At 49.0% G+C, this 21,373-nt stretch overlaps 2 protein-coding genes across 7 annotated transcripts in view; one reads left to right on the top strand and one right to left on the bottom strand.

The window, feature by feature from the left end:
* The window catches only part of SGSM3 (small G protein signaling modulator 3), a 29,230-nt gene extending 26,751 nt beyond the window's left edge, over window positions 1–2,479 (top strand). For all 6 annotated transcript variants that reach the window (XM_053944109.1, XM_053944106.1, XM_053944111.1 and 3 more), the window contains 2 exons: window positions 797–857; window positions 1,273–2,479. In XM_053944109.1, coding sequence (XP_053800084.1) covers window positions 797–857; window positions 1,273–1,356 — 145 coding nt within the window. In that variant the 3' untranslated portion in view covers window positions 1,357–2,479. The remainder of the gene's footprint in view (window positions 1–796; window positions 858–1,272) is intronic.
* An 830-nt stretch (window positions 2,480–3,309) lies between these two features.
* Window positions 3,310–21,373, bottom strand: part of MRTFA (myocardin related transcription factor A) — a 93,696-nt gene continuing 75,632 nt past the window's right edge. The window contains exons 5-16 of the mRNA XM_053942492.1: window positions 18,475–18,530; window positions 16,822–16,897; window positions 16,005–16,166; window positions 14,438–14,613; window positions 13,832–13,987; window positions 13,062–13,312; window positions 12,534–12,705; window positions 11,298–12,392; window positions 9,963–10,136; window positions 8,029–8,205; window positions 7,583–7,643; window positions 3,310–7,154 (exon numbers count right to left, since the gene is read on the bottom strand). Of these exons, the coding sequence (XP_053798467.1) occupies window positions 6,655–7,154; window positions 7,583–7,643; window positions 8,029–8,205; window positions 9,963–10,136; window positions 11,298–12,392; window positions 12,534–12,705; window positions 13,062–13,312; window positions 13,832–13,987; window positions 14,438–14,613; window positions 16,005–16,166; window positions 16,822–16,897; window positions 18,475–18,530 (3,056 nt within the window). The 3' untranslated portion in view covers window positions 3,310–6,654. The remainder of the gene's footprint in view (window positions 7,155–7,582; window positions 7,644–8,028; window positions 8,206–9,962; window positions 10,137–11,297; window positions 12,393–12,533; window positions 12,706–13,061; window positions 13,313–13,831; window positions 13,988–14,437; window positions 14,614–16,004; window positions 16,167–16,821; window positions 16,898–18,474; window positions 18,531–21,373) is intronic.

The following is a 21,373-nucleotide window of genomic DNA, read 5'->3' as shown; positions in this document are numbered from 1 at the left end:
ACTGCCATCACCACTGCTCCAGCCTGGTTCCTGCTGTCGTTCAGGGGAAGCTGGCCTTTGTGTGCACCACCCACTTGCCTCAGGCCCCAGTGGGAACATCTGTAGCCAGAGCAGGCCTGTGTGTGCACACTGCCAGGTGTGGTGTTCTCAGCCTGCTGCTGAGTGGGAGACGGTTTCTGCCACCTCTGGGCCGCTGTGTCCCACAGCATGGGGGCAGTGCCAGTTGGGCATAGCCAAAGGACCGAGGGGGACTGGTTCATGTCTTACATCGTACTTCTCCCAGCCAGCAAGGGAGCTCCCTGTGCTAGCCCCTTAGAGCACTTCTGCTGCAGGACACTTCTCTTGCTCCAGGGAGAGGGAGGGCGCTGCAGAACTCTGAGGTGCTACAGGAAGGGGTCTGCTTTCTGGACAGGAACCTGCCATCTGCCATTGCCAGCTGCGTGCAGCCCTCAGCCAGGCGTGTCTGCAGTCCCGCAGAGCTCGGGGCTGCCGTGCCTCCCTGTGCTGCTGCACCAGGCTCTGTAGGGGCTGCACTTGAGTCACATCTTCAAGCTCCTTCTTCCAGCTTGGGCCTGGGAGGATGTGAAGCCCAGCAAGGAGGGAGAAACAGGGAATGAGTGACTGCTGCTGTCTTTTCAACACCATCAAACAAGGAATTTCATCCTTGTAAGCTTAGTGGCATGCCAGGACAAGCTGAGGAGGCAGTGTATTTGTGTGCCTGGGGCAGCAGTTGTGGGCTGGGAGTGTGGTCAGGGGGGGTCTGTTTTAACATTGCTCTCTTCTGGCTTTGTTGCAGAGTCCTCGGCAAATTTGCTTTCAGCCTCTCTCAGGACTGGGAGCTGCCAATAAAGAGGGAGGTGAGTAAGTGGCTTCTCTCATTCTCTCACTGAGCCAGGGGCTTCACTTACTGCCTCCCTCTCCCAGCTTTGTGCTTCAGCCCATCCTCTGCCTTCTCTGGAGCCAGCTCCAGAGGCTGTGGATGGGGCTGCTTTCCCTGCCAGGGCAGGCTGTGCAGCAGGAGCTGTGGGGCAGTGATGGCAGAGGGGGCTGCCTGTCCTGCCCAGCTGGGGCAGAGGGAAGTGACAGGCTCCCTTTCCCCCATGCTCTCCAAACCACAGGCCTCTCCCTGTGCCAGCTGTGTAAAAGTGGGAAGTGCAGGAAGCTGCTCTGTCTGGGTGCCAGAGCCTTGGCATGCTCAGGCTCTGCCTGCAGACACAACCTCCCCTTTTCTGGGTGTGGTGCACTGACCCACGTCTCTGTGTCATCCTGCAGGAGAAGGAGAAGAAGCCACTGAAGGAAGGGGTGCAGGACATGCTCGTGAAGCACCATCTCTTCAGCTGGGATATAGATGGGTGACCCCCACCCCACCCCATCCTGGGGACTTTCTCAATGGCCACACTCTTCTCCTCCACCCCCTCATGTCTCACCCCCTGCCCTTCCCCACCCCACCCCGTTGTATCTGTGACAAAATCCCCCCTGGGGGCTGCCAAACCACCTGGGACAGATGGAGCAGTGCCGAGAGGCTGAGCTGCAGACCCGAGGGGTCTGATCGTTGAGGGTGATGCTGCAAAGGTACAAGTGTGTTCTGGCTACAAAAAGCAAGTGCCCCCTCCCAACTTTCCACATCTCTGCCACCCCCATTTTCTGCTTTCCTCAGCCCTGCCTCCCCACCAGTGCCCAGGGGAGCAGCCTGGCTGGGGCCATTGTGCCCTGCCCCATGGGCCGGCAGTGATGTGTGGGGATGTGAGCATGTCTGTGGCTGGAGCTGTGGGGAAGAGATGGCCCTTGTGGGGTGGCTTTGATCCATGAGAGCTGGTGCCATTGAGAGTTGGCACTGTAGCTGCATGTGGAATTGGGCTGGTGAGAGACTCACTGCTGTACAGAATCAGGGAGAGCACATCCCTTCTGTGCCAGCCAAGGGCTCCCCTCTGCTGGAGGACATGCGGACAAGTTCCTTTGACCTGCAGCTGAGAAAGGGGAAGTGACATCAGTTTCATCCCACCTCACTGGCACTGGTGTGGGGTGTTGACAGGAGTTGCCCAAATTTACCAGCCTGTTACCACTGTAACAGCCTTAGGGGATGGTCATTGCCTACTCTGGGAGCAGACAAAAACCACCTCTCCTCTAAACAAGAGTGTTTCAAGCTGTCATTTTAATCTCTAGATGATTTTTACTGTTAACCAAAAAGCTGTAAATTTACTCCAGGAACATGTATATTTTGGCACTGTTGTAGCTCAGGACAAGGTTTAGGTTGGAGCTGGCTCAGGGAGACTAATTCGTCCTCCTTGCCCTGCGATGGCAACGGGGACGTGGGTCAGGAGTGGAGAATTGCTGCTTTGTGGTGGTGGCTCTGGATATGGAGTCTGTGACTTTCTACTGAAAGCGCTTGTCTGTGAGCACAAACTACTGATGGGATGACACTAGATTCTTACTTTCCTTTATTTGGTGGGTTTGTAAATAAAAACTGTGTCTTGGGAGAGTGCTGGGCTTTATCTTTTTTTGACAGGGCCAGGACTTGGTTTAATTTTTCCTTTCTGGCATTTGACAATGGTGATCCCATTTCTGTGCTGGCACCGAGGGAGCTCCTTGCATTGGAGCAACCCACAAGGTCAGGTGCCAGTTCTGCAGAGCAGGAGCCAGTTCTGCTGCCAGCAGTGGCAGCCCTGCCTCACCTCTGTGCCACCAGCCTTAAGAGCAGGTCCACAGCAGAGCCCCAGAAAAGCCAGAAATACTGGAAACTATGGGTTGTAGGGACACTGCAGGGGGAGGACCCTTAGGAAAGGCAGAGGGGCTAGCAGAAAGTAGGGCTGGGTGGTGGGGACAGCAGGGTTGTCTGTACAAGAAGTGTCTCTGGAAAAAGAAGGTGTAGCCTGAGCTGCAAAGTGGGACAGTAACAGGGCACTGGGAGAACTTGGGAGAACTGTGTTTAGAAGTTCAAGCTTGTGGGAGGATGGAAGTTGCAGCGTATGTTCTGATTTGAAAGTGAGTGTCTTCAGTGAAGGTAATTCCTTTGGAAATGTGGCTGTGGAAGGCAATGTCACCTCACCACCACCTGCAGTCCAGACCAGACTGCTGGGCTGGGGGAGACTCATAGCTGTCCCTGGTAAAACCTGCTTCTGGTTGCAGGTTAGGTAATTTCCATACACTGAGGGAATCTCCCTGCAGCTGAGAAGGATGAGCCACCACCACTTAAGCTGCTTTTTTCAGGTTTGAGAAAGACATGGAGGGATCACCCACCCTTAGCTGGAAAAGGCAGAATGGCCCCAAGCCCTCCCACCAGCATAGCAGAGAAGTTTTTGAGAACGTGGCTGTTTGGAATTTTTTTAATAAAATGGATTTTTTTTTTCTTCAAATATTTGTAACTGAAAAAATAATTCAATTTAAAGATCCATTCTCTCCCCCATTAACTTGTCACTTTTATCCTTTTCCAGTTGAATACTCACTCTGGATCTGATGCCCCAACACCATCCAACTCTGATGGTGCTGATCACTCCTCGCCGTTGGCTGCATAGTGGAAGGGAGAGTGCGTGCTAGTCAAATACACATTACAAACAAGTAGTGGTTACAGCAGAAAGATTCAGGATTACATTCAAGGTAGAGGCAGAACATCAGACTTCATTTTTCCCAATGGGTGCAAAAATGTATGTCCAGGGGAATACCTCTTCCAACAAATAACTATTGAACTATTATTCAAAGAAATAATAGTAAGAAAGCAGAGAACTGGGCAAGCCTGCTCTGGGTACTGTTTGGGGAAAAGACTTTCTAACATTTCCAGGGCTGAGGCACCACCTTCCCCTCTGCCCACAGGCACAGGGTTAGCACTCACTCTCCTGGCAGAAGCCCCTTGTGCAGAGGGGCTCCCACAGGTCAGCCAGGCTCCTCAGGACATGAGGCTCATGGTTCTGTATCCTCTGGGCTCCTTGAAGCTCTTCAGCCAATGCAAGTACGTTGGGCAAAGTCAGGGTCACTAAATTCCTACAGTTTCACACCTGATGGTAGATGGGTGAAGGTGAAAGGGAGCAGCTGTGAGCTCAGCCTTCCACCAGCAATCTCTGGGAAGGGCAACACTGCTATTAGGCATTGGCATCTTTCTGCCAATCACTGGAGTACCTGGCCCAGGGCAAGGAACCAGGGCTGGGTCAGGCCAGGACTGCAGCTGGAGCGCTCCCACCTTCCTCTAGGAGCTCACTGCACTTTATTGATAATTTCCTCCTTTAATAGCTGCAGAATTGTAATTATTTGTACCAAAGAAATCACACAGCTGGTTTTTGTGGGGGCTACTGCAACTATGGGCTAGAAGAACCTGATTTTGCTTGAGTCTGACAAACAGGCAGCCTCACTTTTTCCCCCTAGCATCTCAGAGGTCCTCCCACTCCCCCCATACTTTCTTCCTTAGAAACTCCTTGCCTCCTTCCCCCACAGCTGGGCAGCTGCCCTGGCAGAGCTGGTGAAAGCTCTGTAAGGTGATTGCTAAGTACTCACTGATCCCAGTGAGCACCTGGGCTGCACCAGGAGAGAATTCAGGGAAGGCTCAGGAGGATAAAGGGGGTGGCCACCAGACTCTTATTCTGATTTTTAGGATGTGACACTGTAGCTTGAGGAATAAAAAGTCTGTGGGGAAGGGGGGTGGTATCCTCAGACACTGAGGGAAGCAGATAAGAGGCTCCAACTTGCTTACAGCTCAGGGCCAGAGGAGAGAGGAGGGGAAAGAAAGGAAGCTGCCAGCAGGCTTCCCCTGCAAATGATTAAGAGTGGCTCCCCATGCAGTTAACAAGCAAAGGGCTCAGGAAAGCAGGAGTATCTCTCAGCTGCAAACAGGCATGGCCCTACGCTGCTGCCAGTTCAGTGGCTGAGGGAGAGCACATTGTGCAGGGCTGGCATTCACCTGCCTCGCCATGGAGCAGAGGTACCAGCACCCCTGTGGCACAGCCTCTCCCTGGGAAGAGGACCAGGTACCAAAGTTGCAGGGAAGCAGCAGCACGTAGCTCACAGCTACCCCTCCCCAGCAGGAAGCTCTGCAGCGCACCATGGGGGAAAGGTGAGGACAGCATCCTCGGGGAGATACTGAGAAGGATTTCAGTTGATCCTTTCATTGCCTGAGCAGGTCAGTACCTCAGTCTGCACGACTTCAGAAGCCACACCTTCCCCCACCTTACTCAGTGTGAGCAGCCTAGACCCAGCTCAGGGCCAGAGCAGGGACAACCTTGTGGCAAGGTGGCCACATCCACGTAAACCATGTCCCACCTGCTCAGTGTGGCTGTGAAATTCTAAAATAACAGGAGTAACAGCACAAGAGCAAGCCACAGGCCTGGTGTTCTACCACAGAGCCCTGCCCAAGAATAGCATTGTCATGGCTCTGAGGTCCTGGGGGCTTGTCCACCCCCTGCTCAGTCTGCAGATCCCCCAAGGCACCAGCCTGGGCCCCCACAGGGACACACAGCACCAGCTCAAAGTAAGCAGCCATTTACTTTTGCCTTTTACCTTGTGGGACTGGAGGGAGGGAAGAGCAGAGGTCAGCTGCCCAATACTTGCTTTCAGGCTCCTCTCCAGAAAGGGGCCCTCACAGTCACTGAGCCAGGACCTGTGCTGTGCCACACAACACTACTCTTACAGTCCCACTTCCCCTTCCTTGCCTATGGGATCCAACATCCATCCCCAGGTGCTGCTTTCCACTAGGGCATGTGCTACAGTGAAGCACCAACACAGTGAAGGCAGGAGACAGATTGCACATGGCCCCCAATGATATGTTACTGATTGCCAGCTGTGCCCCTCACCTGCTCCACAGGACACGCAGGTGCTTTCGTGTCCCCGCCCAGGCTGACTGCCCTGCTCACCTGGGGTTGTCACGAGTGATGTAGGAGCTGGGGGCAATGGGCTGTGCCTGACAGCACATTTTAACATATAAGGACTTGATTTTAGCACCTTAAAAACCTGTTTTGCAGCCCAAAGCAAGTGAAGCTAGCAGGCAGGCCAGCAGGCCTCTGCCAAGCTCAGCAATATTTGGGAAACCAGCTTAGACATTACCAGGTTGGTGGGGAGCCCTGGTTCCCTTTGGCTACATTTAGAGAAGGTGCCTGTTCTGCCCAGCTCTTCCCAGCCCTGTGGCAGATCAGACCCTCCCCTGACAAATGGCAGGTGGTGCAGAGGGCAGCTGCTCTGGGCCCCAGGCAGCCCTCCTGCCTTTGTATCCTGCTCCAGAGGTAGAATCCCCTTCCACAACCGTTAAGACCAACCGTGCTGGGGCAGCACAACCCCCTTTATCCGCCAATCCCAGGACGGCGCAGAGTGCTGCTTCTGGAAACGGCTCAGGCCCAGTCATGCTCTGTCCCACGTGAGGGAACAATATGCTGCCATTGCTCCTGCCTGGAGGAACAGGGGCTGCTGGCTCTGCTCTCACCCTGGCTGGGCCAGGCTGTGTGGAGTGGGCAGGAGGCCACCAGCCCCACAACTCCTCCTGCGTCTTGTCGCCCCCAGCAGCCATTCTCCCTGCCCTGGCCTGGCCCACTGCCGGCTTCACGCAGGAAGGACACTGTTAGGGGAGGAGTACAAATACTAGGAGCTCTTTCTTTTTTCTTTTTTTTTGGTTGACTGGCCTCTTTCCTCTGCATGCCTGTGCCCTCCCACACCCATTCCCTTCAGTCTCTGCTCACAGAATTACAAGCAAGAATCCCAGTGCAGCTGCAGATCATGTCCATCAAGAAAGTCTGTGGAAAAGAGGCTGGGCGCCGTGGTGCTCAGGGGAGCCAGGCTCATGACAGAACCCCCTGGCAGCTCCAGCCAGTCCATGCTGTCCAAGTTAGCCTCAGCCAGATCCAGGGCTATGCCCCCAGACGGCTCGTGAGCAAAGTGCAATTCTGAGGTGTCCATAGGTGAAGGTGGGTGGTCCAGGATGGCCGAGCTGCTCAGCATCTCACTGTGGAGGTCATCAATGAGGGACAGGGGCTCCGGCCCATCATGGCCTGCCGTCAGCAGCGGGAGGCCGGTGCTGCTCTCCAGGAAGTCCTCCAGCCGGCCCACGAGCACCGGCTGCCCCAGGGACACCGGCGCCGCCAGCTCAGAGGAGTGGTGGCTGCTGGGCGGTGGGGAACAGGCCGGGGCCACAGGTGGTTCTTTCCCAGCTGGGGATGACTGATCCTTGAAGTCAGCAGAAATCTCTGTAGAGGGAACAAACAGGCCAGGTAAGGAAAAGTCTGGCTGAATACCAGAAGGATCCCTCCCACCCACCAGGGCCACAGACACCCCCCAGACTAAGCCATCACTGACCACTGGCTGGGATGAGGAAACATCCTGTGCCCATGCTTGCCTCACTATGGGGAGTTTTCAGCCCACCTCCACAAAATCCCATCTCTGTCCAGCATCTCAGAAGCGATGCGCCTGAATCTGATGCAGCAGAGCCATCAAGAATCACAGAATCATATTAAGGCCTGACTAAAATCTCCCTCAGTGCCTTAATGACTACTGCTAGTGTTAAAGGCACTGGAAGGGACAACGGATAAAAGAGCGAGGCCAAGACAGACTCTCCCCTCGGTGCTCTGCAATCCCCAGACTCAGACCCAGGGAAATGCTGGCTTTATCCCCTTACCTCCACTTTCGATGAGGATATCAAACAGGTCGTCCATCTGCTGGCTGGAACAGCCATTCTCCTGGGGAGAGCAAGTGCAGGATTAGCTTCCTATTTACCAGGGGAACTTCCACCTCCAGCAACACCCTTGGCTGCTGGCTCTCCCTTGCCCCAGGGACAGGGCTGTTTTCTAGCAAGAATGAGCACAGCATGACATGGCACCAGAGTCCTCTGTAACCCAGGCTGTTACTGGCTGGGAAAGTATGGTCAGCAACAGCAATGAATTGCTTGGGATTTTTTACCTGTGATTTAGGGTCCACCCCAAACCCTCCAGAGGAAGTTCAATGAGAAAGGTGCAGTTGTCTCTCCATTCCCTATCACTGGCCCACATCAAGAAACTAAGGAGATTTACAATGGCAACTTCTCATCTGCTCTCCATGGAAACCAGGGAGAATAACTGCTCTCACCTGGGCCTTTGGCTGTTGCTTCATGGCCTCTTCATAGCCTGGTGGTGGCTCTTTCATTGGGACTGAGGGAACCGGAAGAGGTGGTGGAGGAGTTCCAAAAAGCGGCGTGTGCTGTTGCTGCTCCAGGTCCATCTGGGAAGGGGAAGGGGCAGCAGGAGAGCCAGGCTGTGATGAGGACTGTTTAGAATGAAGGCAGAAGAGGGAATGAATGCAAATCAGGGAAAAAGTCTACATCGACTCCTGTCTCACAGCTGCTTTGAGAGACCATCACCTCTCCCTGTGAGCATTGCATAGCAGCCTGCCTCCTTCCCTGGACTCTGTGCACTATGCCCTGACTGCAGGGGAAGAAGATAAATTTCCCCTCGACTCACAGCTGGAAATCTTTAGCTGATTTTTCCAGTGCTAAAGCAGCCACACCACAAACCACCTCCTCACTTCTCCTGGAAGGGGAGAGCCTCATCTATCCAAGCAGGGGATTCCTGCAGCACTTTGGAGGGAAAGGGCATTTCCCTTGTGTGTTCAGCCTACTCTCTGCAATACACTCAGGGCCTGTCTTCTATCCACCTCCCTCTACAGTGCCTGCTTTAGAGTCACAAGCCAACTTCACTTAGCAGCAAGTTTCACAGACTGTTGGTGGGCGGAGAGCACCAGAGTACTCAGCAGCACCAGAGCTCCATAGGAAACCCCAAGTGTTGCAGGAAGTGGTGCTCATGACTCAGTTTTACCAGATGAATCAGCACATAACTGCCCATAAGGGCAAGATCAGGCCTTTCCCTCTACAACAGCTATGCATGACCCACACAGAAACTTGCTCCCCTAGAGCAGTGAACCCTGGGCAGCAGCTGAATGCCACTTCCAACACGTGTACGCATTGATGCCATTGCGCCTCCTGTTTTCCCTGGAAAGCTGCTCATCTGTTGTGACCCACAGGTAGAGGAGCGACCCCTGACCAGCTGTGCTGGAATCCACTCTTCCTGAGAAGGACTGGAAACCATGGCACAGGCCACTGGGATGTGCTGGGAGGGTACCTTTTTTGACATACTGGGTGGGCTGGTTTTACCGAAGTACCAATTTTCAGCAACTGCTTACGGAAACCATCGGGGAAGAAAGGCTGCAGGTTTGGAGGTGCTGAGAAAGACAACTTGGTGGAGGCCAGCTGCCCTGTGACCACTTGCAGACCTGGCTTCTGACCCCACAGGGAGGCAAAAGGATTGGAAGAGTCAGTACAGACACCTCTGCAGCACAAAGGCTAAGGAACTCCAAGGAAAAAGGTGCGTTTATTTACTTTCTCCACTTTCTCCAAGGTCTCAAAGCAAACCAAGGTACTGACGCTTTGCAAAGTAGATTTCTCACTCTAAATATACTAGAAATTACTTCTGTCTTCATACCCTTTCCAGAACTGACTCAGAAATGATCCTCCAAGCTCTAAAATCTTCATAATCTTTCTGTATTTTATCTTAATTACAGTTTAGAGAGACAGCTAAGGAGGCTAGAAAGGATTGAGATGTATAGCATAGCCTCTACAGCCAGCACGTGGAAAGGGCTAAAGGCAGAGGTGCTCTCTTTCCTGAAGCAGTACAGCACTTCAGAAAGCGCTGATTAACTGGCATGTTCAGGGCAGGGGAACACAAATGCTCAGCAGTACCAGAGACTACAAGGTCACAGCCCTTTTACCCCTCTGAGCTCACATGTCCCTTCAGAAGCAGTCACACCTCCCACACCACCCTCTCTCCATGTAGCAGCCACCTCTTCTGTTCAGCAGCAGTCCTTCAAGAATCTGGAACACCCCTGTGAATCAAGGCTGCCCACTCCAGCCCCTCGTTGTTTTTAATCCACAGACAGCACCCACTGGAATGTGGTACGTTTGTACCCACTGCCTGTGGGTAAAAACACTGGCAGCAGGCAAAGAAAACCAAGGGAGAAAAGTGAGCTACCTTAGATTGGTTTGGTCCTCTGGGCTGCTGCTGCTGCTGCTGCTGCTGCTGCTGCTGCTGCTGCTGCTGCTGCTGCTGCTGCTGCTGCTGCTGCTGCGTGGGCTGCTGAGGGGTGTTTGCAGGTACCTGACATGGCAGTTGGCTGGAAGTTTTAGTGGGTGATGATTGTACGCTCTGGAAAGAAAAGAGTATCTGTAACAGGTTATTCCTCAGACATGACATGGATACAGGGCTTAGGTTTCTTACAGGATTTAAAAATTTGTTTTTTCCCCACTCTTTATTCTTTACGAAATTCCATCCTTCCCTTTCCCTGAGCAGAGAAAGCAGACTGGATGTGATTGAGAGTCCTAAGATAGGAGGTACCACCAGCCTAAATCCCTGGGCTACCCATGACACACCTCAAGAACTGCCAGACCTGACACAGGAGCTGTGCCCTTGCAGAGCAGCGGTGGAGCTCGGGTGAGATACTCTGGAGTTTCAAGGTTGACAGTAGATGCTGATGTTTAGACACCTGCCGATATCTCACCTGCTATGCAGCAAATGTAGCCTGCTCAGTGCCTGTCACTGATGGCAGACACTGCCATTTGCTCTGCAGAAAGTGCAAGAAATGTATCAGCAGAGAATGAAAATTATCTTTGATGTCATGGAAGGTGCTGAGGTTTGACTTATGCCATCAAACTTGGGCATATTTATCCCTTCCTGGAAGGAGCACTCGGAACACTTCTGTTAAGTGCTGAGCTCATGCCAGCAGGGGAATAGTAAATCATCTCTGATGAAAGACTCTGTTAACACTGAAATACTGACATGCATTAAAACAAAGAGCAGCCAAAATGCAAACAGTCTGCTCCCAGGGTCTGATTTCACCTCTTGGTAGATAAGATGACCCATCTATCACTCCAAGTATGATCTCTACAGTTAAGGACAAGAGGTGAAATACACTCTGCTCATTTTACTACCACGGGCATAGTTGTTCTTTTAAAAACCAGTGAACTGTGGCAGCAAACCCTTGTAGTCCAAGCCCGAGGTCCTGCCTGACAAAAGGCAGAACCATGTGTTTGGAAGAATGCTGAACAGCCTGTGATGCACAGAGCCAATCGTGCATTGCTGTACACAGCTCATCATTGTCAAATTCCAGTCTTTTTGCCAAAGTTCTGCTTACACTGCTCTGTTTTACAAAGCCATGATCTACCAACCACTGCAGTGAGCAACTCAGCCCTTTCAGTATTTACTGCACTGAATTTCCACCCCAAGAGGCCATCCTATGGTAACCTGAGTGGGACAAGGAGAGAGGAACCCAACTGCCCGCAGCAGTGATGGGATCCGACCCTTGCCTACCTGCAAGGGTGGGCAGCTGCTCCCTGCCATCCCATGGGGAGAGAGGCCCTGCCTCTCGGTGCTCTGCTTGGTCACGGTGAGGACAATGTGGGTCCCTGTGGAGTCAGTGATGAGGGTGGGGGGAGGGGTGCCCTTGATGAGGGCGCTCCCTTGCTGGCCAAGGAAAAGCCGTGGGCTGTGGGACTGGCACGGCGGCTCTGCCTCCTCCTGCTTCACCATCACAGCTTTCTTTGGCACTGGGCTTGGATTCGAAGTGTCCATTTGGCTAGCGGTTGGTGCAGTGCTGAATTGGTCTGTTTGGCCACTGGATTGCTTCGCACACTGGCAACTCAGGAAACCATTTTCACTCTTGACCTGGGCACCAAACGCTCCTGGTTTGGAGGCGAGGGCTGTTGCTTCTCCTGTGGCTGTTGGGGCTGGCTGTGACTGCTGAGAGCGCTTCTCCTGCTCCAGCTGTAGCCTAAGCATCTCCACCAGCTGCTGCTTCTGTTTCAGCATGCGGGTGAGTTCCTCAATCTGCTTGTCCTTCTCCTGCAGCATCTGGTCTTTGTCCCTAACTTCTGCATCTCTGCTGTTACCAGCACCACACCACTCTGACTTGGGTGCCACATTTATGCTGCAGGAGGCGGACTTAGAGCTTTCTTCCTTCACCAAGAACTGCACTGGAGATGTCTGCAAGGTGAGCTGGGTCAGAGGTGAAGTCACCATCTCTCCAAAGGTATCTCCAGTGCCCGAGTTTTCATCCCCTGTACTCATTTGTGAGCGCTCAGAAGGAGTTGGAGAAACAGGAGGAGTTGAGCCTGTGCTCCCAAACTTCATCACGCTGCCACCAGTAACTGTGGCCACAACTACTTCTGCTGGTGCAATGCCAGTGGTGACCAGGGCTGGCCCTGTGCTCAGCCTGGCAGTTGGGAAGGCCACCACCACTTCAGCCGCTTTAGGGAGGACGGCTGCTGTGCTGGGCTTGGGAGTGGGGGTTGTTTGGCCAGCTGCACTGTTCTGCTCTTGGTAAGCTCGGAGACGCTCAATGAGGTCCGTCTTTGTGCCCGAGACAGGCAAGGCCCTCAACTTTAGCTCTTGCTTCAGCTCTGCTACCTGATAAGGGGAGAAAAAAGAGGGCAACATTAGGAGAACTTCTAACTGAACAACTATCAGTTAGATATCAGCAGCAACATTGTTCAGTACTGCCCAATGACAATGGCAGAAAGGGTCTGTTCAGCTTCACAGGACATTTACCTTCATCTCATCCAGGTTGGCAGGGAGAGGGCCAGGCTTGCCCACCACAGCGTTACTGTTTTGTCTCATCAGCCCACTAGAACCAGAAGATGCTGAAGATGTGCTGCTGACTGTGGCAGAGAGATTGCGTACAGCAGGGGCACTGGCACCACTCTGCTGCTCTCCTGGAGGTCTGCAGGAAAAGAAAGAACACAGACATCAAAACCACAATGGAAAGACACCAGAGGGCCTCAGTGTCCACAAACATACATGTTCAGAAACATCTGGGTCATTAGTGTTGCCCTAGACTCTAAAGCACACCAACACTCTCGACTATATCCATGCCCCTGCTGTGCCAACCAACTCACTTCAGCTGCTTTTGTCTGATTCATCTCGCACTGGCTCTTTTTGAGGCCCTCTGGGAACCTACAAGGCTGAGTGTGTCACACCTGTCACACCCAGTGGCCACCCCTCACACCCAGAATACCATGTCTCTGGTATGAGTGCTGGTAAGTGCTTGCTAAGAGACCTGCCGCTGCAGACCCATACTTAGGTGGGGCTGGCAGGATAGTCTGATAGTTGTAGTGCTGCTGCTGCTGGTTGAGGATCTGAAGCTGGAGAAAGAGCTGCTGTTGCTGCAGTATTTTGGCATAGGATGAATCCATGGGAGGAGCTCCCTTGTCCTGCTTTTGGTCCGGGGGAATATACTGATGATACTTAAGCTTCTTGACTTTCGGCTTCAACTCCTTGGCTTTTTTACTGCGCTGAGACTTCTCACTAGCAGACTTGGGCTGGCTTTGCTATTTAGAAGAAAAGGAGGAAGCAAGTAAGAATGGAAACACTGATATAATGTAATACCCCATGTAAATCAGAACACACACTGGGATTTTAATTTTGAAATTCTCTAGTTTGTTCACCTCAGGGTCTTTCCATGCTTCTCTAACTGAGACATTACAGACATGCACTGGCAGCAGCTTATGCTGCATCATAATGCAGGTCACCTTTCCCAGCACACCAGATCATTTGCTCATCCAGTGCAGACTCATTGACTCTAATTATAGATAACACTGATTGTTTCAAGACATTTTGCTTTTAGCATCCGTTTTGTAGAAGATGAATACACCATGGAACAAAAAACCCCATTAAATATGTTACAATTAGTGTCATAGGAAGACATCAGTGAGAAATGTTTCCTTCCTTTGCATCTGTTATTTTAATACTTCCAACTCCAAACCTGCTTAAAAGTAACTTTCTTATCTTCCTTCAGACTACAACAAGTAACTTTCTTATCTTCCTTCAGACTACTACAAAAATAGTACCTTAATGAGTGTTGGTGGGGGCTTGGCAGCAGTAAGAGCCACTCCATTGGTAAGACTAGGGGGCAGTAGAGGTGGAGGTGGCAGTGGTGGAGGTGGCTGCTCAGGTAGGAAAATAGTTTCACTGGAGTCTGCGCTAATCTGCAACTGGGATGAACCCTGCAGGGACAGAAAAAGGCATAATGAATACACACAAGAGGAGGGAAACAGTTTAACAGAGTGCAGGAAGTGTCCACTTGGAAGGAAGGAGCATGGGCTTCAAATCTTTAATCGGATGCCTTTAACCCACTGCTTCAGTTGTCCCTGAGAAGCAGTACAACTTCCTAGGGCAGAAAAGGAATCAAAATCCAACACCTGTATCTCCCAGCATTTCCTGCTGGGATCAGTTGCACATAGGTTGTATCACTAAGCAATGGCTGCCCACTTCCCCACAAGGCACCACCATGACGTTTTGTGAATAACTAGAAGAGGATGTCACTGACACCACACGGAGCTAAGACCCCTTGTGAAATCTCACAGACTGTATCTCTTAGGGAAGCCTTAGTCTCACTTTTTAGGCTCCTCTGCCACAAATCTCCAGGGCACTGCAGGAGGCCTCCAAATTCTCACCTGAGCTAGTGATGTACCAGTGGTGCTAGGGAGAGGCTCACAAATCCGGGAGTCCATTGGCGATGGGACAGACCCTTGGGACTCATGGCTGGCTGGCTGTTCTGGGGAGAGGGCATCACTGCTGTCCTCATCAAAGGAGGAATTGTCTGCAACCTTTGGGTAGTTCACCTGTCCAACTAAAAACACAAACATCAATCATGGTCTGTAAAGTGGAATAAGGAATTACTTGGCTTGACACTAGATGTTTCACAAAGACAATGATGGCATGGAGAGAGGTGTGCTTAAAGCACCAGCTAAAAACGAGAGAATAGAGTCCAAACTGGATCAAGTTTAAGTGTTTACATGTGGACCAGGGTGAACCATTTCCCTGTCTTGCTATCCAGGCAAGATCAGTGCATGTAAGAAGAGATACTCAGGTCTGCCCAAACCCAGCTCTGTGGCATGGCTTATTTCCACCAAAGACTGGACAGCATAAGGTTGAATCATGGCTTCTTTGGTGTTCATCCTGTGTGGTGGAAAGTAGAATCTCTTGGATTCTTCTGTCTTGGAAGACAAAATCCCAAACTGTCCTCTAGTCTTACAAGCAATAGGGGCTATGGATTAAGTGATGGCCCTGGCTGCTATTAGCATTTCTGTCCATCTACGTGCCCAGTAGATAAATTCACATGAGTTTACACTTGTAATGTACCAAAGTTTTTTTAGACTACATTTTCTCAAATTAATCCTGCTAAGCAGGGAAACACTGTCATTTGCACCACACCTAAAATCAAGAGGAATCCAGAGATGTATTTTGCTCTGTCAGAAGGAAGCCACATCTCTTATGCTTCAGTTCACAAGTTCACTCTTCCTCAACTACTTCTTGTTCAATAGTGAAGCCAGGCTCTCTCACAACACTGTCCTCCTTTTTTATGGAAAGTATTCCATCTTGCCCACAGTTGTGTCCCATTTGTCTTTACAGTAGCTGTGCGTGTTTGAGGGGATGAATAACCACAGACACACAGACTGCTCAGTCTGGGGAGACAGGAAAGAGCACTGCTGAGGCAGCGGGAAGGCTATTCCTCAGCATTCCTTTCAGCCCTTGGAATGGCACTGGCATGATTTACATCTGTTCTGGTTTATTTTTAAAGGGGTTGAATCCTCTGAAGTTTTTGAGTTCACAGACATCTTTTGTTTCATCACACCTGTTTATATTCTGTCTCCCCTCCCGATCTAAGTCAGTGGGTTCTCCCTGACCAACAATGTTGACATGTTATACTGAGAGAAGGATTTTGAGGAGACAATCTAGGGAATACAATCTTCAACAGCCTTTCAAGTCTTTAGGGTATACAACTGCTTCCATATTAATCTGGAATGTCCACATTCCCTACAATTTAATGTCTCCATAGCATTATCTGGGCCAGAGGGAGATCTGCTTTTGTAAATCTTTCGGCTGAAAAGCCTGTGATTCTGGGCCAGAAAAATGAGACCAGCTATGGGACTGCACTCTCCTAGACATGCAGGTGAATTGATAGGTAATCACAGCCACATGTGGGAAATGCCCTCCACTAAGATCCTCCTCTGACCTTACCAATAATTGCTTCCTTCAGGCTTGATTCTACAGGCAAGATGTTCTTCTCCACCAGCTCCATGGGCCCTGGCCTCTGCGCTATCTTCTCATTGAGATCATCTGCCAGTCTGGCTCTCTTCAGCTTCAGCTGCTTAGCCTGCAAGGAGGGTTCAGCTGAGGTCTCTGTTTGGGGGAAAGTAAATAAAATGGTATCAATCCAACAATGGTCAACCCATGCCCTTCAGCAGTATTTTAATTCTATTTAGAAAGGTAACTGTAGATAACAGTAGGTAACTGTACAGAAAAATAGTTGATAGATAACAATAGGTAACTATGCACTACAAATATATGACACATGTTATGTCAGAGATAACTACAGTAGCCCTTCTGACAAATTCACTGCTCTCCAACTGGTGTCACCCAATTCTCGTTCATCTTTTCCCCCTGGTTGTGCCCCAAGCTTGGTGCTCAGCAGCTGCATAGCACTCCCTCTCTGAAGCTGAGGCTTGTTATTAATCAGATCAAATCTGCCTCAATCCTTCTTGGGCATTTTACAGTGTCGTCGCTTAGCAGAAGAGCAATCCATGGTCATTCTATTTCATTGTTGCTCAGTTATACAAAACTGCACAAATTGAATTCACGCAACAGATTTTTCTGAGAATAATCTCTGAGCAAGCAGAGTTGAATCCCTCTCAAGAAATCATGCAACAGGCATGATCTTCTGCCCGTTCCCAAGTGGAAGGCAGCTTTGGAGGTCAGAGGCAAAACAGAAAGCTGTTAAAAAGGTAGTTACAATAAAGTTTATTGTTGATGCTTTCATGTTCAGCACTTGCCATACCTTCCAGAATGTGCATCCTAACCAGCTCTGATCTCTCTGGCCGGGACCGGATTTTGCGTTTCAGATAGTCCTCTGTCTGCAGCAAAAACAGACAAGCAAGAACCACTTTCAGCTGATCAGACACAGGAGTGAGGGAATCTCGAACAGCACAATTAAAAGAATCAACCATCTTTAGCTGTTACTGACATCTAAATAAGCACAAAACGGAGAAGGGACCTATCTCCTGTCCCAGTGCACCCAGAGAATGAGCTTACTCTAAAGATGACCTTCTATTGTAATTACCTCAGTCAATTCTGCAACGCTGCCCCATAGAACGGAAACTGGGAAGGACTTCCTCAGGAGCTGAAGTCCTCTTTTCCCCTTGTATGCACCACCACTAACTTGTGTCAGGGAAACATCCATGAGATTTCTTTTTATGTGAAAGATAACTGCACTGCTTCCACTGTTCACAGAAAATACTTTCATGTACTGCTGGCATTCAGGGCTGACTTGTGGTTTGGGCATACTCTTTAATTTGATTAAAGACATGTTATTTGTTAAACTAAAGACCCCATGCAGTCTCTTGGGGGGCAGAATCTAAATGCTGTGACAAGGCTTATTACACTTCTAGAACTGCTTTTAGCTCTTCGGAGAAAGTGCTATGGAGCAATGTACAGAGATGACCCTGACAGGCTGAACATGTTACTCTTTACACTGCCAAGGAATGGGAATCTGGAAGCAGCAGGTAATAGACTGGTAAGTACTGGACATTAGGGTGAGCCTTTGGAGAAAAAAAGTATCAAAGTCAGGCAGAAAACTTTACCATTGTTGCTCAGCTGCCCACATAAAAATATTAACTTAGTAAGGTTTTAGGAAAAAAAGATAAATAAGCAAAAGCCCTTTGGTCACTGGTCTTAATGCAAAGTCCCCTGTTGCAATCCTTCCACAGTTTAAATGGCCTCCCTTACAGTTCTTAATCACAGCTGTTATTTTTTTTACTTTTGTTGCTTTCACTTTTAAAACAAAACTTAGTCATATCAAGTTTCATTCCACTGTAGGCTAATCAGAAAAAAAATATCCCCAGAGGCCTTTTGAGGAACAGAAATTACCAAGAAACTCCCCAGTTAGAAAAGATGGCACATGAAATATGATGCCTGGCTTCCTCCTTCTGTAGAGCCAGAAATCTGTAATTTCGGTGTGACAACATTTTGGGGGGATCCTCTCTATTCAATTTTCAATTTTTCTAGTCTCCTAGGTAAAAATTGTATGTGCAGGTAACAGGGGAACTTTCCTCAAAGGTGGAACTGAGTTCCACATGATAAGAGCATTTAATAGCATTTAAGGGCAAAACAAACACCATTAAAAAAAAAAAAAAGTCAAGCGCCTGGACAGTGGGGAAGAAGAGTATCAGCCACTTCCAAAGATGACTCTAGGGAAAATCCATGTACCATTTTCTATGGGCTTTAAGCATAACTAGTTCACTGAGGGTCAACCAGCACCACATGCAAGCTGCAGAACACCCCATCTAATACACCTCTGACTACAGAAAGCTGTGTTATATCCAGAATATGAACACTTCCCTTCTGCATCTCATTAACAGCTATGGGATGCCCAAAACATAAGACATACAATTCCTGACTTTCCCAAAACACTAAAGATTATATTGCATCTTACCCTGGCACGCTCCAAACTCTTTCTTTGTTCATGAAATGCAGCTGGACTTTTCAGAGCTGTGGAGAGGAAAAGCATTTAGAGAATGAATTAGAATGATGGAAGTTCTCTCACTGCACAACCCTTCAGGCTAACTTATGATGATGTTAACAAACACATCACAGCAACTGCCTCCTGCATCTTCCAACACACTGAGGCAGATCTCCAGCTGGTACAAAGAAATGGAAAGTGCCATACTCCATTTGACAGCACGGGGATACAGGAACTGATCTGAAATTTTTGTGGGCCACTGGAGTGTCTACAAGTACACTCCTAGTCAAACTAATCACTGTTCCCAAAGTTGGGTCCAAGAACAGGATTCAAAAACAGCCCCCCAAAAAAGCCTTTTACAAGCTTCAACAGAGAGTAAGATATCCAGGACCCTTGTGGGAATGGCTTTGAAACATTGAAGAGGTCAAACTGTTGGAAGGATGGGGGACAATGCTAATGAACTGTAAATCCCCTTTATTATCTTTCAATGTCAAAGGAAGCTGTAAGTCTTTCCTGAATCTGGACCTGTGTTTTGTACACATGCAAGGACTGGCTGCAAACCCTGCAGGTCCACAGGACACATATACTGCTCCCTGTAAGAGGAGAACAGGGACACTTGGAGAGAAAAGTACATCTGTCCATTGACAGAAAACCACAGCTTGAGGAATTAACTTCAGCTCTCCACAGAACCGACCTTCTCACCCCCTTGGGCCCTGTTTAAAACCAGAGCCAAAATGGATCAGGTTTTAAGAAACTGATCCTCTGCTGTCCAGGACCACACTAACCCTGGAGGAATCTCTCACTCTGCCTGGCTCCTCTGCAGCACACAAAGCTCACGTCCCACAGTAAAACCAGAGGGGTGGGGGGCTGATGGTGTCAGTAGCTCCTCACAGTTTCCCTGAAGCTGCAAGTAGCTTGTTTTTTTAAAAAACGATCACAGTGTGGTTCATATTAAGTAGCAGAATGGAGCACAGTAATTTCTTTTCATATTTCTAAAATACTCGTATCTTAAACCATCTGAATTACCAACCAGCTAAACAGAAAAGTTAAAGAACTTCAGCTTTAAAGATAAGTTGCAAGTCTTTTGAAGACAGAAAACTAAGCTCATAGAGTTAGGAACTCTGAAGTGTTGCATCTAGGTCCTGTGAAAAATAGTCTGCTGATATTATTTTTCACTTAAGACTAGTGATTAAGAATTTCTCAAATACAAGTTCATAATGAAGTCTCAAAAGACTTTAAAAAATAAAAGCCCCTGCATAAATGCAATGTAAGAAACTACTCCTAACACATGTGGAGCCTTCCACGCCCTTTCTTACAGAATTAAATGGAATAGCCACAGAAAGTTTTAAGACACATTCTGTGAAATATAGAGTCCTTCTGATACCAAAATGATTTTTTGTCTTTTCTTTTATATACCTTTTTTATAATTTTTATGTATTCTCAGTATTATTAGCATGCATACTTGTAATTCCTTAAGTCTGATAATTTAGCATTGTCCTAGTATTCTGTTAGGCCAGGAGACCAAATATCCTAAAGACCTCGCAGCTGGAGGCCGGAAAGCCCTACACTATCTTGGGAAACCAAGGTCCTCCCTAGAAGATATCCTGTAAACTAGAGGTTTGGCCCATCCAGGGGGGAATCCCTCAGATGGGGGAATATCACACCATTCATCCAGGCCTCCCATTGGGGCATCCTTGTTAGATATGCTCATTTGTAAGGTCTATAAATTGTATACGCCATCTATCGTGTGCGTGCATTGTGGCGCATCGCACCACAGTGAAGTGGTGCACTATAAAGATCCTTATTAAAATACTGAGATAAAAAACCCTTATTCCTTAACTGTGTCTGGCTCTCCATTTTTTAAGACCAGGGAAAGGCATCACCTCTAGGTTCACATCAATGGGGTAAGAAATAGAATTCAGTGCGCATGGCAGGAATTCCGAACATGCCAGGCATTGTAGATGGGATTTGGACTACAGAAGTGAAGGAAGAATAATTTGTAGAATAAATTAACAATAACTGAAAACCACAGTGAGTGTGTATATAGACCCCTACAATAATGGGGCAAATAGTTCCTGCTCAGATTAGTTGCATAAATCTGGTTACAGAGAGAAATCACCAGAGAAAGTTACACAAGCTGTGAAATGCACTTTGAGATAAACCAGAGAAACAGTAGGGATATTATTTTGCAATAACTACAAAAATAAGGCAAAAAACTTCCCCATCTAGCTGAGGCACTAACAAGGCCTCAGCTGATGCCTGCAATGAGGTGTCCTGGGCATCCTGACCACGGCACTTCAATGAAGAGCAAGGAGCAAACAATACTCCTTTCAAGTCGAGTGAGCAGCTTGTGAATACACATGTGCTTGAACCAGAATGTGCTTTCCTTTCATTGTGGGCGTCTCACACAAAAGCAAAATAAAAGCTCAGGTCCACTTGAGCAAAGATAGCAAGCAACATTTAAATCTGCATAAACATCTACCCTGGAGACAAGTGAAGCAGGATTCATCTTGAGTCTTCAAAAGCTCTCTACCAGAATGCGCAGACACAGCAGTAATTCTTTACTCTCCCTTCCCTGCCTACCTCTGCTGTCAGTATGAGGCAGCAGATGAACTTTAAGTGACATTTCCCTGACCACAGCTAATGGTCAGAAAAATCAACTGCAGGAGTTCAGCTGGTGTCACAGGTAGTCCAGGAAAACTCTTGCATACAGAAGAACAAAACAAGAAAAGAATCCCTGAGTAGGAAAAAAGAAAAACACGTATGCATTTAATAGTAAGTAACACAGAGTTGCTACAGGAATAGTCTTGTAAAGAACACTTTCAGTCTCTCATGACTAGTCCTCTGGAAACGTGCACTGGGATGTAGCTCT

The sequence above is a fragment of the Vidua chalybeata genome, chromosome 5 (assembly GCF_026979565.1).
Source record: "Vidua chalybeata isolate OUT-0048 chromosome 5, bVidCha1 merged haplotype, whole genome shotgun sequence".
NCBI classification, from domain to species: Eukaryota; Metazoa; Chordata; class Aves; order Passeriformes; family Viduidae; genus Vidua; species Vidua chalybeata.
Note: the sequence above shows the minus strand (reverse complement) of the source record. Positions and strands in the feature narration are given on the sequence as shown.